At 40.3% G+C, this 19,599-nt stretch overlaps 1 protein-coding gene across 5 annotated transcripts in view; it reads left to right on the forward strand.

Moving 5' to 3' along the window:
- Positions 1–19,599, forward strand: part of TDP1 (tyrosyl-DNA phosphodiesterase 1) — an 82,845-nt gene that overhangs the window by 15,084 nt on the left and 48,162 nt on the right. For all 5 annotated transcript variants that reach the window (XM_001496093.7, XM_070249899.1, XM_023628260.2 and 2 more), the window contains exons 6-13: positions 399–433; positions 5,056–5,148; positions 9,086–9,253; positions 9,720–9,798; positions 12,037–12,222; positions 12,876–12,924; positions 15,418–15,484; positions 16,911–17,018. In XM_001496093.7, the coding sequence (XP_001496143.1) occupies positions 399–433; positions 5,056–5,148; positions 9,086–9,253; positions 9,720–9,798; positions 12,037–12,222; positions 12,876–12,924; positions 15,418–15,484; positions 16,911–17,018 (785 nt within the window). The remainder of the gene's footprint in view (positions 1–398; positions 434–5,055; positions 5,149–9,085; positions 9,254–9,719; positions 9,799–12,036; positions 12,223–12,875; positions 12,925–15,417; positions 15,485–16,910; positions 17,019–19,599) is intronic.

Consider the following 19,599-nt stretch of genomic DNA (forward strand, 5'->3'; position numbering starts at 1 on the left):
TACACTGCCACCACGTTCAATGTTTCTTTTAAATAAGCTCTGAAAACTTTTTGCATATATTAATTTCCGTATAAGCGAAATATCTAATTTTAAAACTTTGCATAAATCTCATTTGTTTTTATTAGTTCTTTTTGAAAACTAAAGAAATTAGGCTTCTCTGCTTCTAATTACTGTATTTAAAAATGCAGTTTGTATTGAATCGTTCTGGGTAAGTTTTTAAAAATGAGCCTCACTGGATGCTACTATAAAAGCTGTCTTGTCAATCAAGGGCTTGTCCACTAGAGGGCAGTAGAAACAGTTTTTTTAAAAGTTGACTTGTACCTTTTTAAATTGCCTTTCCAATAGATAGGGATATTGAGTTTTTTAAAATAAGTTACTTGACTTCTTTTTTATCCTAGGCGAAGTTGGATATTGCATTTGGAACACACCACACGTAAGCAATTTTTATGAAATGGGGGATGGTATGATTTCACTACATCAAGGGACACTATTCAAAAAGGAGAAGAGGAACTTGTGTGTGATGATTTTGCTGGGGGCGGGGAAGCTATCAGTAAGGAAGAAGAGGACGTGGAGCTGATTTCTAACAGCCTTAAGACAAAGCACTGGGATTCTGGCTCTCAGTCTGCAAGTCTGAATCTGTGACATGGTTTCTGCTTTCTGTTTAGGACATTCCTTATAGCCAATTTAGGAATAGATTGTGGTTGTGTGGTCCATGGTTACCAATGACTGTATGTGCACTGGTCACATGCCTGTGGATTCTACTACTTTAAAGAAAGTCTTGTGATCTTTATAAGATTCTGAGTTGCATCAAATAGAATATTGTTACGTTAGCTCTAGGATGTGATTAAAAGCAAAACTATTTTACAGAAAGTTGTTAACTTGACAGGCTGATACCTGTTCCTGTTCAAGACATCTTAGAAAGTTCTCTTTGAGAATAACTTTCTGAGACATTGCAAACCACAGACAGGAAAAACTTTTCTGTTATATACTTCCTACGTGACACGTGCACCCACTTGTCATCCTGACTCCCATTTTAGGTTAATTTTACAAAACCCTTTTACACACTCGGTTCTATAAATGAGAAAAAGAATAAGACGTGGTTGTCCCTATTTCAGTATTTTTATAGATCACATTCTCTAGAAAGGATTTGTCAGAAGAATGTGACAGAGCCTCATCTTTCTTCTAGACCAGTAGTGGAAGCAGGTAGCTTGCTTCTGGCATGATCCTCAGGTATCTGTCTCTAGGGCAAAAAGGAATCTCGTAGGAGGGAGTGCTTGTCCCAAGTCTTGTTGTGACTGCTGTTTTCCTGATATGATGGTGACCTGACATGAGGACATACCATTCATCTTTCTCTTTGTACGCTTAAAACTATATCTTGCCAATCTGTTTTAAAATGGAACCAGAGTGGAAGAGTTGAGCCATTTCATAAAAGAATACCTATCAACAACATGTTATCTGGTCTTAGATGCTCTTGAGTACTGGTTGCAGCATTTGCCAACCATCCCTAATTGGTAGCTTCAGTCTAATCAAGGACAGAGTTTGAAGATTAACAGTGAACTCAAGCGCCCGGCTCAGGTATAAATTATTCAAGTAGCACTGAGCTCACAGGTTGCTAATTTCAGCAGAAGATACAAAGTGGCATTGAATCAGGCAGCTCAGCATCTTAGGCTCCCCTTGCTGCATCACAGGAGACACTGGTGGGCAGCAGCAGTCAGCCTGTCAGGGGTAGACATTCTGCCAGTAATGTGTAACCTCAGATGAATCCTTGTCCCCACCCTTAGTTGAAACCCTTGCATAAGTTCCTTCCCCATTCTAAAATACATTGAGCAAACCCCGTCACCCGTTTGGGTTCTGGGTATGATTTCCTAGACCACCAGGGCCAGTTCCTGTGCTGCTCACACATTCTGTGCCAGCACTCAGCATTTCATGGGCATAGTCACACTGCACTCAAGTGCTAGCACACTGGAGAGCCTGCACCTTTGTCCCAGGAGGGACTGAGAGTGCTGGGTCTGGCCAGGATCTAGGACAGTGACATTTGATTGAGCCTAGAGGGGCTCTCCTTTTTTCAGTGTTCTTCAAAAAATTATTTGGTCCTTCCTTTTTATTTTATGGATCAGATGCCCCAAGTAGATAAGCAGTTTTCCTCAGGCCAGTGTTGGAGACAGGACTACAACCTGTTTATTTTAAGTTTTTTAACTTACTTTTGTTTGCTCGCTGGTAAAATGAACACATTGTTTCCTTTGGTCCAGCCTCCACCCACACACATACACACACTTTGCAAGTCCATTCCTCCTTTTCCCCCCACCGTACACCCTTTACAGGTTATGCCCAACAGAGTTCTTCTCTGGGAGTTGTAAATGCCAGGGGAAGTAATTATAATGGAAGCTTTACCAAGCACAGAGTATGTGTAGTGTTTTTGAGACTTAATAGTTTTCTTGCAGCTTTTAGTCTCTTGGTGAGAGAGGCAAGAAAAACATGTGAATTAGAAAAGGAGAAAACCTTCCAGCTTGTGGCGATGGGGTGTAAATCGCCTCCCCAGCTTGACCAGGTGGAGCGGCCACAGTGGATGTGAAGTAGTCTTCGAGACTGCATTCATTATAGCACGTGGGTGTCTACCGTGTGCTGTGTACAGAGCGTCTGGACATGACCAGATGCAGCCCCCATCCTCCAGAAGCTTGTAGTCCTGTTAGGTACACCAAACATGCTTTATCCATGTTTCTGTAGGATGCCATGCAATCCCAGGGTTTACCATGCAGTGCTTTAGAATTCTGAAGGTTTTCGTGTCCCCCAGAGCTGGGAGTTTCCTCTGACAGCCCTATGAATCCACTTCGGGAAGGGAGGGAAAGCAGCTGAATGTCGAATGTGCCCATCTAACTGGGAGCCAATGCGACTAACTGGGAGCAAACCTCAGGATGGGCGGGGCATGCCGCTCTCGCCCTCCATCTGTAGCCAGACCTCCTACCACACACGGTATAGTCCTCTTTCTCGCCTAGACCACATCGTCCCCTGCCTTGCCCACTCCAACCCAGTAGTGTGAAATGTGCGCCACCGTGTCCAGCCCTGCGGAGCCGTGCACAGTGTGACGAGGATCCCAGCGCGTATGATCCAAACAAGCTCTTCCTCTGCCTCCTTCCGGAGGCTGGATGATTCCCTTTACCTCTCCCAGCCACAGATGCCGCAGTCGTAAAGTGGGAATGATAATGCTGCCTCTGGATCGAGTGGGGTTTCGCGTGCTAGTGTTCTGTGGAGCTTCTAGAATGCTGCCTGGCACTAGATGCTCTGTGGACGTTACTTTTCTTTCCCCCTTTGCAGGAATAGCTTCAAACTTGGGAAGTGTCCTTTTATGCTGCCCCCACGGCTTAATCGATAATAGGCAGGTCATCGTTCCTTAAGGGAGACCTCATTTCTTACCAGTTGTTATCCATTTTTAACTGTGACCTTATTGGCACATGCCGTTTTGTCTATGAAAAGATGATGATGACTCCCCGTAGGTTAGTTCACAATTCTGTTTGACAGGATTCAATGACATTAGTACATGGTTTTCCTGATAATTGATGCTTTGATTAATGGAAATATTTGTAAAGTTTATATCATGAATTCATAACTGGCTTATTCTTAATAACAATCAGCTGCTAATTTGGCAACTGTGTGTGCAAATTTTCCTAGATTTGAGGGAGTGCATTTCATAAATGGAAAGAAGATTGGCCCAACAGCTGTCGTTTCTCCAGCTTTGCATTAATTTACTCTTTGCCAAAGTCTCGCTTAATTCTCTTATATTCTTTTTCCGCATCTTTTTATGCTGACCCCATCCTGTCCAAATAGTATTCATGTTGTAGGATTTTGGAGAGAACTAGTGGTTCATTTTTTCTCTACTGAGTTACATCTGTAAGCATTAAGTAGCATTTTGGCCTCAATGAAAACAGAAAGTCACGGCAGAGTCACTGCCTTGAGGAGTGAATCTCTAGTTGGGGGAAGAGAACTTAGATTCCTAAAATAATTAGAAAACCATCAGGAGGGCAAAAGTCTTCCAATAGCAGATTACAAAATGAAACAGGGCGTTGAAGGCGTAATGGGAGAGGGAGAGTGCTTTAACTGTGTTTAACAACATGCGTGTTGCAGTTCATTCTCACAGAAACCCTAGGAAGGAAAGAAGGGTCTGATCCTTCCCGTTACGTGAAAAATCAAGGCTGAGGCACACTGAATGATTTAGGGGCATTCAATGACTTACCTAGGGTCTTATGGCTTCTAAATGATGAAGGCAGGAGCTTCAAATGGAAGTCTCTTATTTATATCCTAGTCCCTCGCTGGAATTAAAATAAGAGAAATAGGTCTGATGACTGGAGGTCTCATGAAGGCCAGTGGGAAAGGGAGGACTCAACTAGGTGTGATTTGAGTGAAGGGAGGAGAAAAGAGAAGACTTACCTTAAGCCCAGATACTCACTAGTGGCAAGTGTATCTGCGGAGTATGAAAAAAGATCAGTCTTGGGAAAATGAAGCATCTTTCAAACTTTTTAAAACTGCAACCCACAGTAAGAAATACATGTTACATTTCAGTCTACTACACACATCCATACTTAGGTGCTGAAACAAAAGCTTCATGAACCAACATGCAATTTACTCTTGAGTTTCTAATTTATGCTATTGCAATTTTTTTTAAAATGCTGTTCGCAGCACAGCAAGAAGTTGTGACCATACTGTGAAAAACACTGGACAAGAAGGTTCTCGTTGTCCCTGATAGTAACAGATGATGCTGAAGAGATAAGGGGCCAGACTGGAGGCAGAGCTGGGGTAGGGGTTGGTACTGGCCATGTGGTCTGGACAGAGCCAAAGTTCATTTACTACCAAATACTCTGATCGTTTTGGAAGGTGGTTTTCTATCACTTAAGCAGACTCTGATGACAGTAATGTGTACAAGAAAGGAAGATTGTAAATGTTGAAAATTGGAGTAGTAGTAGAGTCTAAAGAATTCCTTTAGCTGCTACATTTGCATTAGAAAGGTATTACATATTTTGAAAGTACCATTAATCCCTTTTGGTCGCTTTTCTATTTTTAAAGGAAAATGATGCTACTGCTATATGAAGAAGGCCTCCGGGTTGTCATACACACCTCCAACCTCCTCCACGCTGACTGGCACCAGAAAACACAAGGGTTTGTAGAGTTCTGTTCACTTCATGGCAGCGGCTGAGTGTACTCAGAAAGGTCAAAAACCAGAACATTTGCTATATTCTTTTTTTTCTATTTTTTTAATTGTAAAAAAACCACATACGTGGCGTAGAAAAGAGACATGCAGAAAAAGTGATAGTATTCTTTTACTACCGCCCCCCATCCCACTCTCTTGAAGTAACCAGTATTAACAGTTTAGTACATAATTATCTACAACGGTCTCTATTATACTTGTAAACATAGGTAAATATTTACACACAGTCATTTTTTCCTGGTTTTTACAAAAATGGGATCCTACATACACACTACAGGCAAATAGGAACAGCTTGTGCAAAGGATCTGAGGCAGGAAAGAGGATGCACAATGAAAGATCTGAACCCGTTACTTTTCTAGTAAGATGCACCAGATAGCTCTCTTGGTCCCCACTTACCCCTGCACCCACTTGTACACTGAAAACGCCCCCTTACTCCCAATCAGTTTATATGCCCATAAAATAAATCTAAACTGGTGTCTTTTTAGAGCCTGTAATATGTCCATATAGTTGTGAATCTCCAAGAGAAGAGTTGAATATGAAGGTTTTTCATGTTCTTTTTAAATTACTAACCGCTTGTCCTTCGTGTTCATATGCTAAACCTAGTTTTAGATCCCTTTTTTTTAAGGGGGGGTTCAATTTGCCTTTCTCTTAAGCCAGTTTGTACATCTCTGCCTTCCCAAGAGAGGAGCTGGTTAGCAGCCTCTTGTGTCAGAAGAAACTCACCTTTTCAGGGTTCGAGTATGTTCCACGCTCATCCTCCCCTGCTTTACCTTGCCCCATATTATTGCCCGGGCTGGGCTGGAACCCTTAATTTGGGGTGTGTTGGCTCTGACTGAGCCCAAGTCACTCCTCAGGTTGAGCTAAAGTACAGACCCTTCCAGCTTTCATCCACTGGGCTGCCTTGACCTGAGTCTGCCGTGCAGAACAAGAGTTACCTGTCTTCCTTAAGACGGCCCTTCCAGTTTGAAAGACGGTCTTTTCCCTCACCTGACATCTTTCTCTCCTCACTTCCCTTCCCCACTGTGGCAGGTGGCTTTGAGCTCCTATCCCCACTGCCTGATAGTTTTCCTGCAAATTTGTTCTAGTTTTTGAGTGTCCCCCTTAAAATATGCTTCTCAAAATGCAGTGTAATCCCGACTGGTTCAGGGTGGAGGCGACGGCCACAGGGTTCCTGATCCACTGAGTTTCCGGTTAACTACCCTGTTGCCACCCCTAGAGCTTCTAGGCTACAGGGCTGGCTTTGGGCACTCATGACTCATATGTAACCCCATCAAAAAGGGAAATGAGATTAATGTAGCTGTTCTTAGGAAAACCGTAATTAGTGAAACTGAAGGGATTTATCAAGATGGCACTCAGTCTTAAGCAGCTGGAAGAATCCCAGCCATGGCCTCCAGCTCCTTCTAGAGTGTGAAGCTTGAGTCTATGGGCATCAGTTGTGCTTCCTCAGGCTTCTCTGGCTGGCTGCCGTCTTGCAAGGGATTAAGGGTGAGGGCTTGGGTGTTAATTATTTTCCTTTATTAAAAAAATTTTTTTTTAAATTTTTCATGAGGCCAGCCGGTGGCATAGTAGTTAAGTTCATGTGCTCCCCTTTGGCGGCCTGGGGTTCACAGATTCGGATCCCAGGCATGGACCTTCACACCGCTCGTCAAGCCATTCTGTGGCAGCATCCCACATACAAAGTAGAGGAAGATTGGCACATATGTTAGCTCAGGGCCTGTCTTCCTCACCAAAAAATAAAAAGCTCATTGAAACAAACAAACAAAAAAATAATAATGTCATGTGGTTCAAAACTCAAAAAGTTCTAAGGGTATGAAATCTCTCCAACTTCCCTGCCTCAGCCACTCCTGTGTAGGGTACTATTATCTCACTGTTAGTCTAGATTCTTCTCTCTCTGATACTTTGCAGTTTCATTTTGTAGGTTGTAATTTTTAAAAAGTGAATAAAAGCAGTCCTTTTGTGTAATCTTCCTTCATAATTGGTTTATCATGGCTCTGCTACTTCTTTTCTGCTATACAAGTGTTCCAGCCTCCCTTTTCAGCTGCTTCTTGGCCCACCTATTAATTTATCACTTTTAAAATTATTTGGCCCACAATAATAATTTTCTCATCTTATTTTGTGAAGTGTTAAAAACGCCTGACATCTCAGTATGCTTGTTTAGAAAGTCATCAGCTGTCAGGTTCCTCATCCAGAACCACTCCCGTGAGTGAATCTCTAAGGTGGGAGGAGCCTCGCTCAGCCTGTGGGCTTCAATTTGCTATTACGTGGAGAGACCTTACACATCCATCTAGCCCAGTGTGGTCATTTTACATAGAGAGAAGAGGCCTGGAGAAGTTGTTAGGCTGGCCCAAAATGACAGAGCCAGATAAAAGCAGCTCCAAGTCCAGAGTCTGGGCTCCAATCCTTGTCATATATGTTACCCTTTTGTGTGAGGGGTCTTCTCAATGAGGGAAGAGAAATTGTGACATGCCACCCTACTGGAAACATGTACAGAGTTCAGAAGGTGCACAGCCAGGATCCTTATGGTTCTGGATTCTTCCTACCCTGATGGCCTGCATCTTGCCCATCTTCTTTGAGGGCCGCCAACTGAAAGAGGAATTGGGCAATTTCTCTTTTGACTTCATGGCAGAACTGTAGTGGAAGTAGCTGCAGATGGAGAAAAAGGCAGTAACAGCTAATACCTGCTGAGCACTTCTTTAAGTTGGACACTGTTCATTGCCTCGTGTGTGTCTTTGTGACAGTCCTATGAGGCAGGGCTGTTATAACCTGGTTTTTGCAGTTGAAGAAACGGAGCACAAGAGGTTTGAAGCCATACTTTTTTTGTAATCCACAATCAGTTAATGGATGTAATGGATCACTTCATAGAAGGATTGGGTTTAGATATGATTGTTTTCCATTTGTGGGTATAATATAGAAGTTTTAGCAAAGTGCATTGTTTCCCTTTGGGGAAAAAGAATTGAAGAAATGAAAGATGTCTTTAATTTGTTTTTACTGAATTATTTGTAGTCTGAAGTTAGTGTTAATGTAATATCATTAAATGTGGTATGTAGTCATCCTAGACACCAAAAAAGTGTAGGATATGAAAATATCTCACACTGCTATAGGATATACATCATGAAAACGAGTTAGTTGAAATTAGATTGTGCTTACATTTTTCTTAGTCTAGATAACTTATTTTGCATTTGTCTAAAGAGCTACGTTGGTGGGCAAAATCTTGCTTGGGTTACTACAGGTGGCGTGGACTTACAATAACAATTAGGAGTGGAACTCTTTTTTTTCTTTGAGGAAGATTAGCCCTGAGCTAACATCTGCTTCCAATCCTCCTCTTTTTGCTGAGGAAGACTGGCCGAGTTAACATGCATGCCCATCTTCCTCTACTTTATATGTGGGATGCCTACCACAGCATGGCTTGCCAAGCGGCGCCATGTCTGCACCCGGGATCTGAACTGGCGAACCGCAGGCCACCAAAGCGGAATGTGCGAACTTAACCACTGCGCCACCGGGCCAGCCCCAGGAGTGGAACTCTTAACTGTTGTCATCAAGTCTTCAAAGGCAGTATAGAGGTGCGGGGGTAAGAAGAGGAATAAGGAAGGTGCGGTGAGTGAATGAGAGGGAGCGTGGAGAGATTGAGTTGGGAGAGTTGGGCAGAGGGCAGATCTTACTGGGTCTTAAGCTCATGGGGAGTTGTTCAAAAATATTCTGAATATGACGGAAGACTTTGGAGTGGTGCAATCAGATTTGTTTCATCTTTTATAAGGATCGCTTTACTTAACGTGAAGATAGGTAGTGAGAATTCACCTCTTCCTTAGAGTAAGTACGTAATCAATACAGAGAGATCATTGTGATCCGTTGCATTCCTGACTGTTAAAGGTCCTTTTTTTTCCATTTCAGAATATGGTTGAGCCCCTTGTACTCACGAATTGTCCATGGAACCCACAGCTCTGGAGAATCAACAACACATTTTAAAGCTGATCTCATCAGCTACTTGATGGCTTATAACGCTCCTTCTCTCAAGGAGTGGATAGATGTCATCCAGGAGCATGATCTCTCTGAAACAAAGTACGTATTGCCTTGGTGGTTTGGGGTGTGTATGGTAGGTTAATACCTTGAGAGCTGCATGAGATCTGGAATGCTGGGGTCTTGGAAAGAGACTGAGTGATGTTTGGCTCTGTCTCATGACGTGATAAAAGTGGAAGGTTCTGTCACTATCTGCATCTCCTGGTTCTCAGCCACTAAAGTGGAGGCCAGTAAATCTTCCCGCTTACCCTAAAGCTCTCACTGGGGTACTTTTAAAATTAGTAAGTTCTTTTCCTGGTACCTCACACCTTGTGGGTGTTCCACCATTAGTGGATGTGTTTGAAAATGAGTTCAAGTGTCAGTTACTATGAGGAAGCATCCCAAGAAAATGGGTTGACTCTTAGTACATTTCTATTAGATTATATTCGTTTTCATGTGTATTTTGTGATTTTTGAGTCTAGAAATCATACCACTATGTTCTATAACTTGGATTTTCATATCTTTTTAGTGTTTACCTCATTGGATCAACCCCAGGACGCTTTCAAGGAAGTCAAAAAGACAACTGGGGACATTTTAGGCTTAGGAAGGTAACAGAATTTTTACTATTTTAACATTTTTTTAAAAATTTAATGTATATTCTCCTTTTTCGTTTATAATTGTATATTTTGATGACAGTTTCACAAAATCTCTAGCACCATTCTGGGCAAGTAGTAGGCCCTTGATAAATTGTCTAATTATAGTTCTCAGGAATTACTTTTTAGTTTTTTGTTATGCCTTGTATAGGTGTAGAGTAGACTGTTCTAAATGGCAAAAGCATGTGGGCTTTTTGTTTTTCTATTTCTTATAATAAAGTTAATTAGAGACTTCTCATTCATACAAGTATTGTAGCTTTTGATCAGCATATGCAGGATTTTTAACATGCAAGTTCAACAAAGAACAGAAAATAGTGTTGAGTAGAGGCTACGACTGAGCTATAATGTCCTTTGTTTACTAAACCAGTGCCCTTGAGAGAATCGTAATTACAAACGTGACATTTGCTGCTGGTATGAAAATGAACAAAGAAAGATCTTTAACACAATAAAACAACAAGTAAGTTAAAGATTACAGTTTTCTTCATCCCTCTTTAGGAGACAGTTCGTTGGCGTCATAAATTCCCTGCAGTGGCTTTCTAAAAGCCTTACCTCTTTTTCTGTAAATTATTCATGTTATGTAAAAATTCTGCTTGGTTAATGAAACTTTTTCATTTTGATTTCTGTTTCTGAAATGAGACCACAGCTGAAAGCAGGCAAGACTTCAAGTCTTGACCTAGAGAGGGAGTAGAGCACACTAAGTCATGGCTTTGGAGGGGGAGTCCCACACCTGGGTTCAAATCCTGACCTGTCGTTTCCAAGTCACGTGACCTTGGCTTACTCCTTAGACTGCCTCTCTTGTCGTGTGCAAAATGGGCATCATATAGTACTTCGCTCACAGAGTCGTGTAAGGAGTAATGAAACAGTGAGAGCAAGGCAGCTGCTGAGTGTCCCGTAAGCAGTGCTGGTTACTGGCTTGTGGACTGATGGTGTGGACAGGCTGGGTAATAGCACATGTGTAGGCTCACAGTCTTACTGAAAGTCAAATCGCACCTCAGAGTTTTCAAACCACATTTCACACTGTTGCTCATGTTGGGTCACAGCTGCCCCCCGGGGAAGACGGGGATAATCAGACTTCGGTCTCACTGATGTAAATGGAAGCACAGGGACTTGTCCAGGGTCATGTAGCTGATCGGGGGCTGAGCACCAGAATAGAAACTGGGTCCTGTAAATGTCAGTTCAGTTCTGTTTCCTACACCGTGCTGCGCAAAGGGTGGAAGGTGAGAACAATTTGGGCTTTTAGTATATGTGTTTATAAATATTAATGCCCAAGCTGTGTTAAGGGAAATAATGCCTATTAAACTAAACAATACGTCAGTCAGAATATGGGCTCCACTGGGGCAGGAACTACAGCTTATTTTTCTTGCTATCTCCAGCCTCTAGGTAGATATTCAGTGCGTGTTTAAGTGGATAAAATTTCTGAATATTCTGAATTGTTTCTGCAGCTTTGCATTAAGTATCAGACAAAGCAGGAAGTGCAGACCAGTCTTCTGCAGTGTTTAAGGTCGTATGCATTTATATGTAAATATCTTCTCTCATTTTAAAAGCATCAGAGCTACCAGGTACCCACGTGTTAAACCTCTTTCAAACAATAGGAGTCCAAATACACAGCAGCTTGACCTTCTGGGTGTTGTTTAGGTATACAGTCATGTGATGGGGAGATGTTCTGAGAAACACGTCACCAGGTGATTTGTTGTGCGAACATGGTAGCGTGTACTTCCACCAACCTAGGTGGTATGGCCTACTGCTCACCTAGGCTATATGTTGCTAACCTTGTGGGGTCACCGCCATATATGTGGTCTGTCGTTGACTGAAACGTCATTATGTGGCACATGACTATTAAACAATTATGATTTCAAGGAAAAAATCTAACTTCATATGGCAGGTTTGTGGTTTATCTGACATTTCTACTAAAATGGGTCTTTTTAATGTTTTTGCTTTTAGTACAAATCAAAAAATTCTAGCAGAGGAATACTCCTGTCCACTTGCTCCATTAAAATAAAATACTTTTACTATTTAAAAAACACTTCCCAAAGAAGAAAATAATGTCTACCTGAGATGAAAATGATCACTAGTATTTTCAGCATTTCCTTACTAATTAGGCATTCCAAGGGCAGAAAACTGTGTTCCGCATTATTGCAGCATTTCTGTTTGTATGTTTAAGTGACTGTAGCATTCCTCTTTATTCTTTCACAGCTTCTGAAAGAACATGCCTCCTCCATACCCAAAGCAGAGTCTTGGCCGATAGTAGGTCAGTTTTCAAGCATTGGCTCCATGGGGGCTGACGAATCAAAATGGTTGTGTTCTGAGTTCAAAGAGAGCTTGGTGACATTGGGAAAGGAAAGCAAGACCCCAGGGAAAAGTGTCAGTCCCTTTCATTTGGTGAGTGCACCTCCTCCTCAAGTTACCTATTTTTATTCTCTAGTCCAGGAGAATTGAGAATCAGTCCTCCTTGTAATAGAGAGGTGTCTCATTCAGTGATTTCTGGATGGAAACAGAAGTCCATTAGCATCATCGTTTGTAATCAAGTGACCTTAATGTCATCTGGTGCTGGGAGCATCTGATTTGTTCAGAGCTCTGTTTCAGCCACAGGCTAGAAATGGCTCAGGATGTCTCACCTGCATGAGGATGCAATTTTCCTTTCCTTCCTTCAGGTTGTTAAGCCAAGGAAAAAATATTTGATAAAGCATGGCCAGCAGAGTTACAAACATTTTTAATTATTTAGAGGCCTTTGAATTAATAATTAATTTTGCATTCAATTCAGTTTTAATTTGGCATTTCAGAGGAAAAAATATTCTAATCAAAATGTAATTTTTTCCTCGATTATGTGTGCTTCCTGTAGTTTAATTACTACAAGTTAAGGGTTTTTTCAGTAAGACAGGAACTTTTTAAAATTTCAAGCCTATTTTCTAAGTCTTTAAGTATTCTTAATTGAGGTTTTCATTTTCTTGAAAACTAATTTACCATTCCTTTTAACAAATAGTTTCTTCAACATGGTACATTCCTAGTGTTTTTGTTTTCTTCCTTGTTTTTAGATCTATCCTTCTGTGGAAAACGTACGGACCAGCTTAGAAGGATATCCAGGTAATTGTTGGGGAGGCTGTCTCAATTGTATTTTTTGGGTATATTTCATAAAATGCCTTGGTCAACTTTTTTAGACAAGTGATAAGAATGCCTTCCTCGTGGAGATGAGAAAAGTTCTGGTTAGAAATTTGGAGGTGATTTTATCCTAACTGGATAAGGATCTTGAAAATAGGTGATATTGAGCGCTGCTGTGTTCCAAAGATGACACCACGCAGCTGGGCAGTTGGGGTCTGTTACTGAATCCTCGCGATAACCCTCTGAGTGATTGTTATTCTCCTCGTTTCCACCAGTAAGGCTGTTCTCACCTCTGCTGCCAACAGACTGGTTGTGTAGAGAAGATGTCCAAATGAAACCAGCTTCTCCTACTGCACCGTGCCTTTTCCAGCAAGTCTAACTAACATGCCTTTCTCTTATCTCTCTCTCCACATCCTCCCTGCCTGTGTCTGTGTGTGGTTCTTCCAAGTTTGAATCCCAGACACAGATATATTTAAGAAGTTAGGCTTAATATTAAGATGAAAGCTTTGGTATAACCTAGTTGATGGAGCTGTTCTCTCAAGGGCTTCATTTGTAAATGCCTAGGATTATTTTGTAGACGTCTTTCAACCTTGTCCTCTATTTCCCTATACCAATGCTGGCACTAAACTTTTGTTTGGAATTCAACAGCCACCCAAATAGTGCATTCAGGAGGTGATATCCCAAAACCTAAACAGATATGCCTCTGAAAAAAAGGAATTCTGATGGGTGTTTGTTTATGATTGGAAGCAGAATGCTGTGAATTAGACTAACTTGGTCCATTTATTTTTGTCCCAGTAGATGTGACTCTGCCAGCAAAACCTCCGTAGGGTTTAGAGTGTATTAGCCCATTTGTTGCTTCTTAGTGGCAAAGCTAAAATTATTTCACTGAGACTCAGGAACATGGTGATTTTTTTTATCTTCTCCTTTTTGTATTTCTAATAGACTAGATCCCTTCAAAGCATACTTTTTAATGGAGAAGAACCTGGTATTTTCAATAAAGCTGTTTTATAACTAGTCCTGAAACCCTGACTATGTTTTTTAGTTATTTGCAGTAGGAGATACAACATGCCCTGTTTGATAAGTTGGAGAAATGTAAAGCCATCTTTGGATATAGATTACTATGGAGACGTTCCAGCCTGTGTTTTGGAAGTGACTGATGAATCTACAGTGGAACTTTCCTCCTTTCAAAGATGAACAAAAATTGGCTTCTAATTGTTTCCACTTGGAAGCATATCTTTATTCTCTTTGCAGGAATATGACTTTTAGAATTCCTTTTTTAAAACTTAGCTGTTTAGTGAACTTTTTAATTTATTTTAGTGATTGTTCTATTCCATTTGTGAGAATCTGTTTAGCTAGTACAGATTCCTTTTGGAAGTAGCAGAGTGTAAAAGGCGAGGGAGGCAGACGAAAATTCTCAGGCTAGTCTGCCTGCCCAGGTGTCCTGGTCTTGGGCAGAAATAAAGAGGTGTGTGCTCCAGACCTCATCTTGCAAAATGTGGCTCAGGATGTCGCACCTGCATGTGGATGGCAGGACAGGCCTGGATTCTTTCTCTGGTTTTTCTAACACTTCAAATCTCTGCTGTGAATGATGTTTAATTCCTGTCTGGTATTTTCACCGTAAGTGTCTTTGCCACAAGCAGTTTTCGCTGCAAACGTTTTTGCTGCACAATTAATTGACTGAAGGCAATTTTGCTGTAAAAGATAAAATAACTGGTTGATTGACAGTTTTGGTTTCATTTGGTGGCAAATGCTTTTCATTTGGTTACAAATATGCATCCTGGTATTTGCATGAAATTTATGCCTCTGTTAATGAAGGAAGACATTTTAGTGAAAAAAAGTACAACGCTGAACGAGATGAATCAGCAAGCAAAAAAGAAAAATGTATAATATTATGAATGAAAGAGTTGGAAGACAAAGTGCTTAGGTAACAATCCACAAAATAAAGTCAGTTCTTTGCACAGTATTGCCATGAATCTGCGCACATTTAAATATTCAAATATTTATATTCAATATTTTGTATTTTCATTTTTCGCAGTCAAGTCGGTTTAATTTTGTTCACTTTTCATATTTTATTATGAAAACCATGTTACCAGATGAAATCAAAACTGTCAATCCACCAGTTATTTTGTCTTTTACAGCAGAATTGCCTTACGGCCAGTTGGTTGTGCTGCAGAAATGTTTGTGGCTAAACTTATGGCAACCATGAGATTACCATCCCTGAGTGATTAAATAATACCTTTTTCTTTTCAGATAGTAAACATTTACTATTTAATATGCACCCTTAAGAAAGGAAGCTATTGAGATAACGTACGTAGTACAAGTATAGACATTTTCTTTCAAAGAACTATTCTATAAAGTGAGATAGTGGAGTAGTTTTGGTTTTTCCTTTTACCTTCTCAGTGTTTTCTGTAGATTTTCTTCTTAATGAAGGATCCTCAAATTATATGCCATAATTTTAATATATTTTTCTTTTAAAAGCTGGGGGCTCTCTGCCCTATAGCATCCAGACAGCAGAAAAACAGAATTGGCTTCATTCCTATTTTCAGTAAGTAATTGATTTAGAATGCTGCTCTTGCTTCTTTAAGAATAAGAATGTTTATTTGTCTAACTTTTTAAAAAGAGAATCTTACATAATGTAGCTATATTTTTCCATCTACATATGTTGACGAGAGAAATAATTTAAAATAAGGTTTTGAACATTTTTTGGAATAGGTTTTTAATACCAAAGAGTAAAATTTATCTCTGTGAAGTTTCTATTTATATATTGGCATGCAAAGAAAAAGATAAATAAAATAACATGTTGAGTAGTTTAGAATTTTCACAAGCAGCATTTTAGTTAATGTTTCCAATATGTAAAATATAATCATTCTGTCTACACATTCATACACTGTGTGACTGCATGCTTGCTCAGGGTAGAATCCACAGGAGACAGGGTAGTATTTGGCTTGTCATAAAAGTTCAGTAAATGGTCAAATGGACAAGTGCAAAGAGTGTCCTTTGTCTTTCTCTAGCTACAGAAGTTGCACATCCTGCATGTTGCTAGGCTGATCCTGGTTTCATACATGCTTCAACAAGCAGTTATTATGCCTGACAGCAAGACACGAAGGCAGATTACATTTCGGTAGCTTTCATTCTAATTCAGTGTGTCATCCAGGAGGCTTTCTTTAATGCTTTTTTGGGGAGGTTGTTCCTTACAGAGGACATTTCTTGATATTGAGTTCCTTTCACTATTGCTTCATGCAAGTGAATTTAATAATCTAATGATGGACCTCCCTAATCTCAATTCTGTTCACAGACCGTCCTCTTATATTCATAAGTAAGGATTGTTGCCTCATGATATAGGTCATTTTTTCCCATGGAACCTTAGCCCTATAATGTTGGAAACTTAGAAACCAGACACATCTATGAATATCAGCCTCTGATTAAAGTCCTTCTGAATTATCCCCTTGCTTTTCAACATTCCATTTTGATATTCATACTGTTGGTATTTTTCTCATTTTGTATTTTAATTCAACAAGCTTTCGCTGAGTCTCTCCTCAGTAGTACACTATGGGAGCGTGATTCCTGCTTTGAAGGAGCTCACAGTCCAGCTAGGAGAGAAGATGTGCATACATGCAGCTAAAAGCACAACAGAAACAATAGATACATGTGTGTGTATGTATATATGTGTGTAGGTATATGTATATATATGTATGTATGTATTCATGGCAAAAAAGACAGGAAGGCTGTATGCCGGAAGGTTATAGTGCTTTTTGTGAGTGGTGGAAATTTTTTTTTATACATGCCTATATTCTAAAATGACCATGTGTCATTCCATTATCCGAACAGAGTTTAATAAGATGTCACAGAGAACTGTGTACCCACTGTTGTTTTAGAGTATAGGATTTTTGCTTTTCATGCAGTTTCCTAATATTAGAATTATGACCAATTTGTTTTTTCTAATAAGTGATTTGTGTCTTTCCTGTTGCTAGTAAATGGTCAGCTGAGACATCTGGCCGCAGCAATGCCATGCCACATATTAAGACGTATATGAGGCCCTCTCCAGACTTCAGTCAAATTGCTTGGTTCCTTGTCACAAGGTAAGAAGTCTTTATATTCCTAATGGAAGGAATTTTTTAGATGTGTTTGTTCTGAATACTGAATGGGTTTCCAACAAGTAATTTTGTGAATTGATTGTCATTTGTTTTCAGTGTATATAAACCTTATTTAGAGGAGGATCGTGACCAAGCTCTTTGTAAAGCGTGTAACCATCGCCTGATTTTACTTTCAGTCTAGGTGTTTATAAGGTTTACATGAAGTTTGCAATCACTTCTGTTATTTAATACTTGAATAATAGGGTTTAGGCAAATTGACATTTGAGGTAAATAGAGAAGAAAAATGAAATGGTGAAATTAATATTGTTCCTTAATTATTTTCTCCTCTGATAATTGAAACTTGAGCAACTCTCATGTCCTTCTTTTAAGCTTCTTTAAGATACAACTAGTGTACTATAAAGACACTGATTTAAAGGCTACGATTGAATGGTTTCATATCTTCACAGAATTGTGCAACCATCACCATAATCTAATTTTAAAATATTTTTGTCACCCCATCAGAAATTCCCTACCTCATACCATTTTTGAGTCTACTTTTATAGCAAAGTAGATTGCTATGCCCTTTCAAAAACTGAGCTGCACTAGAACTTTAGTTTCTGACTTCTAGTCTGAACAAAGATCATTAGGCATCTCTTCAGGTGATGTCAAGAGTAACTAAGGTATCACAGGGTAGAATCGTATCTTTAAGAAAGGAACAGCACTAGTGAATTAACTGTTAAACAAAAGAGCCACTTAAAAACAAAACCAAGTACTTCCCTAGTTTATGGAAATTGATGGCTGAACTTTTCACCCCAGCTCAGGATAAGGAAGAGTGACCCAAACACTGTTAGTGGTATAGATCTGATGCAAGAGAGGGCTTCCTGAAGGTTTTTGAGGCACCAAAGCATAATGGAAAAACATACTTTTGAGTCTTAAAGATAAGGATTCAAGATGCTGTTCCATCATTTGCTAGCTCTGTGAACCTGGGATATTTATTTAATCTGAGTCTGTTTCCTATCCTATAAAGTGAGAAAAGTGATGGCTGTCTTTTGGGGTTATTGTGAGAATTAAATGAGATACTAGAGCTCAGGACCTGGGACTTAACAGGCTGCAGGATGTGAGAGCTGTGATTGCGCTTGTTCAGCTTCACCTTCAAGACTGTGAAGGTCAGCCGGGGGAATTAATGCACTTTTCTTTGTGCATCATAAAAAGAGAAACTTCTGCTTCTGAAGAGGTAGGTTTTCTGGGTGTGAAGACTTGAACTATAGATTCCCTGGGTAGAGAATTCATTGCCTGAGACAGATACACAATGCCAGGGAGAACAGATATGGAAGCTCACGGCCCCTCTTTGGGCAAGGAGTTCGAGCCCCAGCTGCCTTGGTGAATGTGAGAGTGTTAATCCTTCCCCTCAACTTTATTTTAAATAACACACTCAAAAAAGCTAAATTATTACATATATTCCTGAATTAAAGTGATGAGAAATTAAGTTATAATGCTACTCAGCCTTCTACAAAGTTAACCACGAGAACGTGAACTTGGGTATCATATGGATCCTTGAACTCTCTCCAAAGGGACCTGGATATTCAGAGACCACATTTTGGTGTCAGCTCACCTATCTGTTCAATAACTGTCTTTTAAACCAAGTTACGAAGTTGCAAGTAGAAGAACCTGGCTTTTACTGGTTCTTCCACATCCTGATCCTGGGTGTGACCTTCACTGTGGGTCATAGGACTCTACCCATTATAATTACTGTTTTATACTGGTCAGGGCTCTTACTGAAATCATGCTGTTTTGCATGATGTTGAATTGAATTTGAAGGCTGCACTTCCAACTTTGGCTAAAATCCTCTTAACTTAGCCATCTGGTTTTTCTCAAAATGTGGTAGAGAAACATAGCAATTATTGGGTAAAAATGGGTTTGTCGAATATCTCATTTTTTCCTGCTGGCAAAACTGGTGCCCAGAGAAATTAAGTTTCCAAGAGCATACAGGTCAGCTTTTATTCACACAGAGGGAGTGACTAGAAGTGATTTTCTTTTCCTTCTGCCATTGGGCAGACTTTTCCTCCAAGATAGAAATGGATGTCTAAGGCTCTCATGTGAGAATTCTCACTGTGGGTCTTTGAGGTTTGCTAAAGATGGAAATCCTGGTGCTGGGGATCCATGGATAAAGGAGAGGAGAGGCTGTTTGAAAGGCTGCCCTGTGAGATGAAAATGGAAAGATTGGGTCCTAAGAAAGCAGGGACAATTCCTCTTACACTTCTGTGTTAGTCAGGGTTCTCCAGAAAAACAGAACCAGTAGATGAGATATGCACACGCACGCGCGCGCGCGCACACACACACACACACACACACACACCCCTGCCCCCCACACACACACACACAGATTTATTTTTATTTTAAGGAATTGACTCATTATTGTAGGAGCTTGAAAGTCAAACATCCATAGAGTAAGCCTGTAGCCTGGAGATGTAGATACCGCAGTCTTGAGTCTGTTTCTATTTTGTTGGAAAAGTTGAAATTGCTGTCTGTTTGCTGACTGTTTTTTCCTCAAAGTGGAGCACCACATAGTGACATTTTGGTCAACGAT

This window comes from Equus caballus, chromosome 24, assembly GCF_041296265.1.
Source record: "Equus caballus isolate H_3958 breed thoroughbred chromosome 24, TB-T2T, whole genome shotgun sequence".
Taxonomy (NCBI): domain Eukaryota; kingdom Metazoa; phylum Chordata; class Mammalia; order Perissodactyla; family Equidae; genus Equus; species Equus caballus.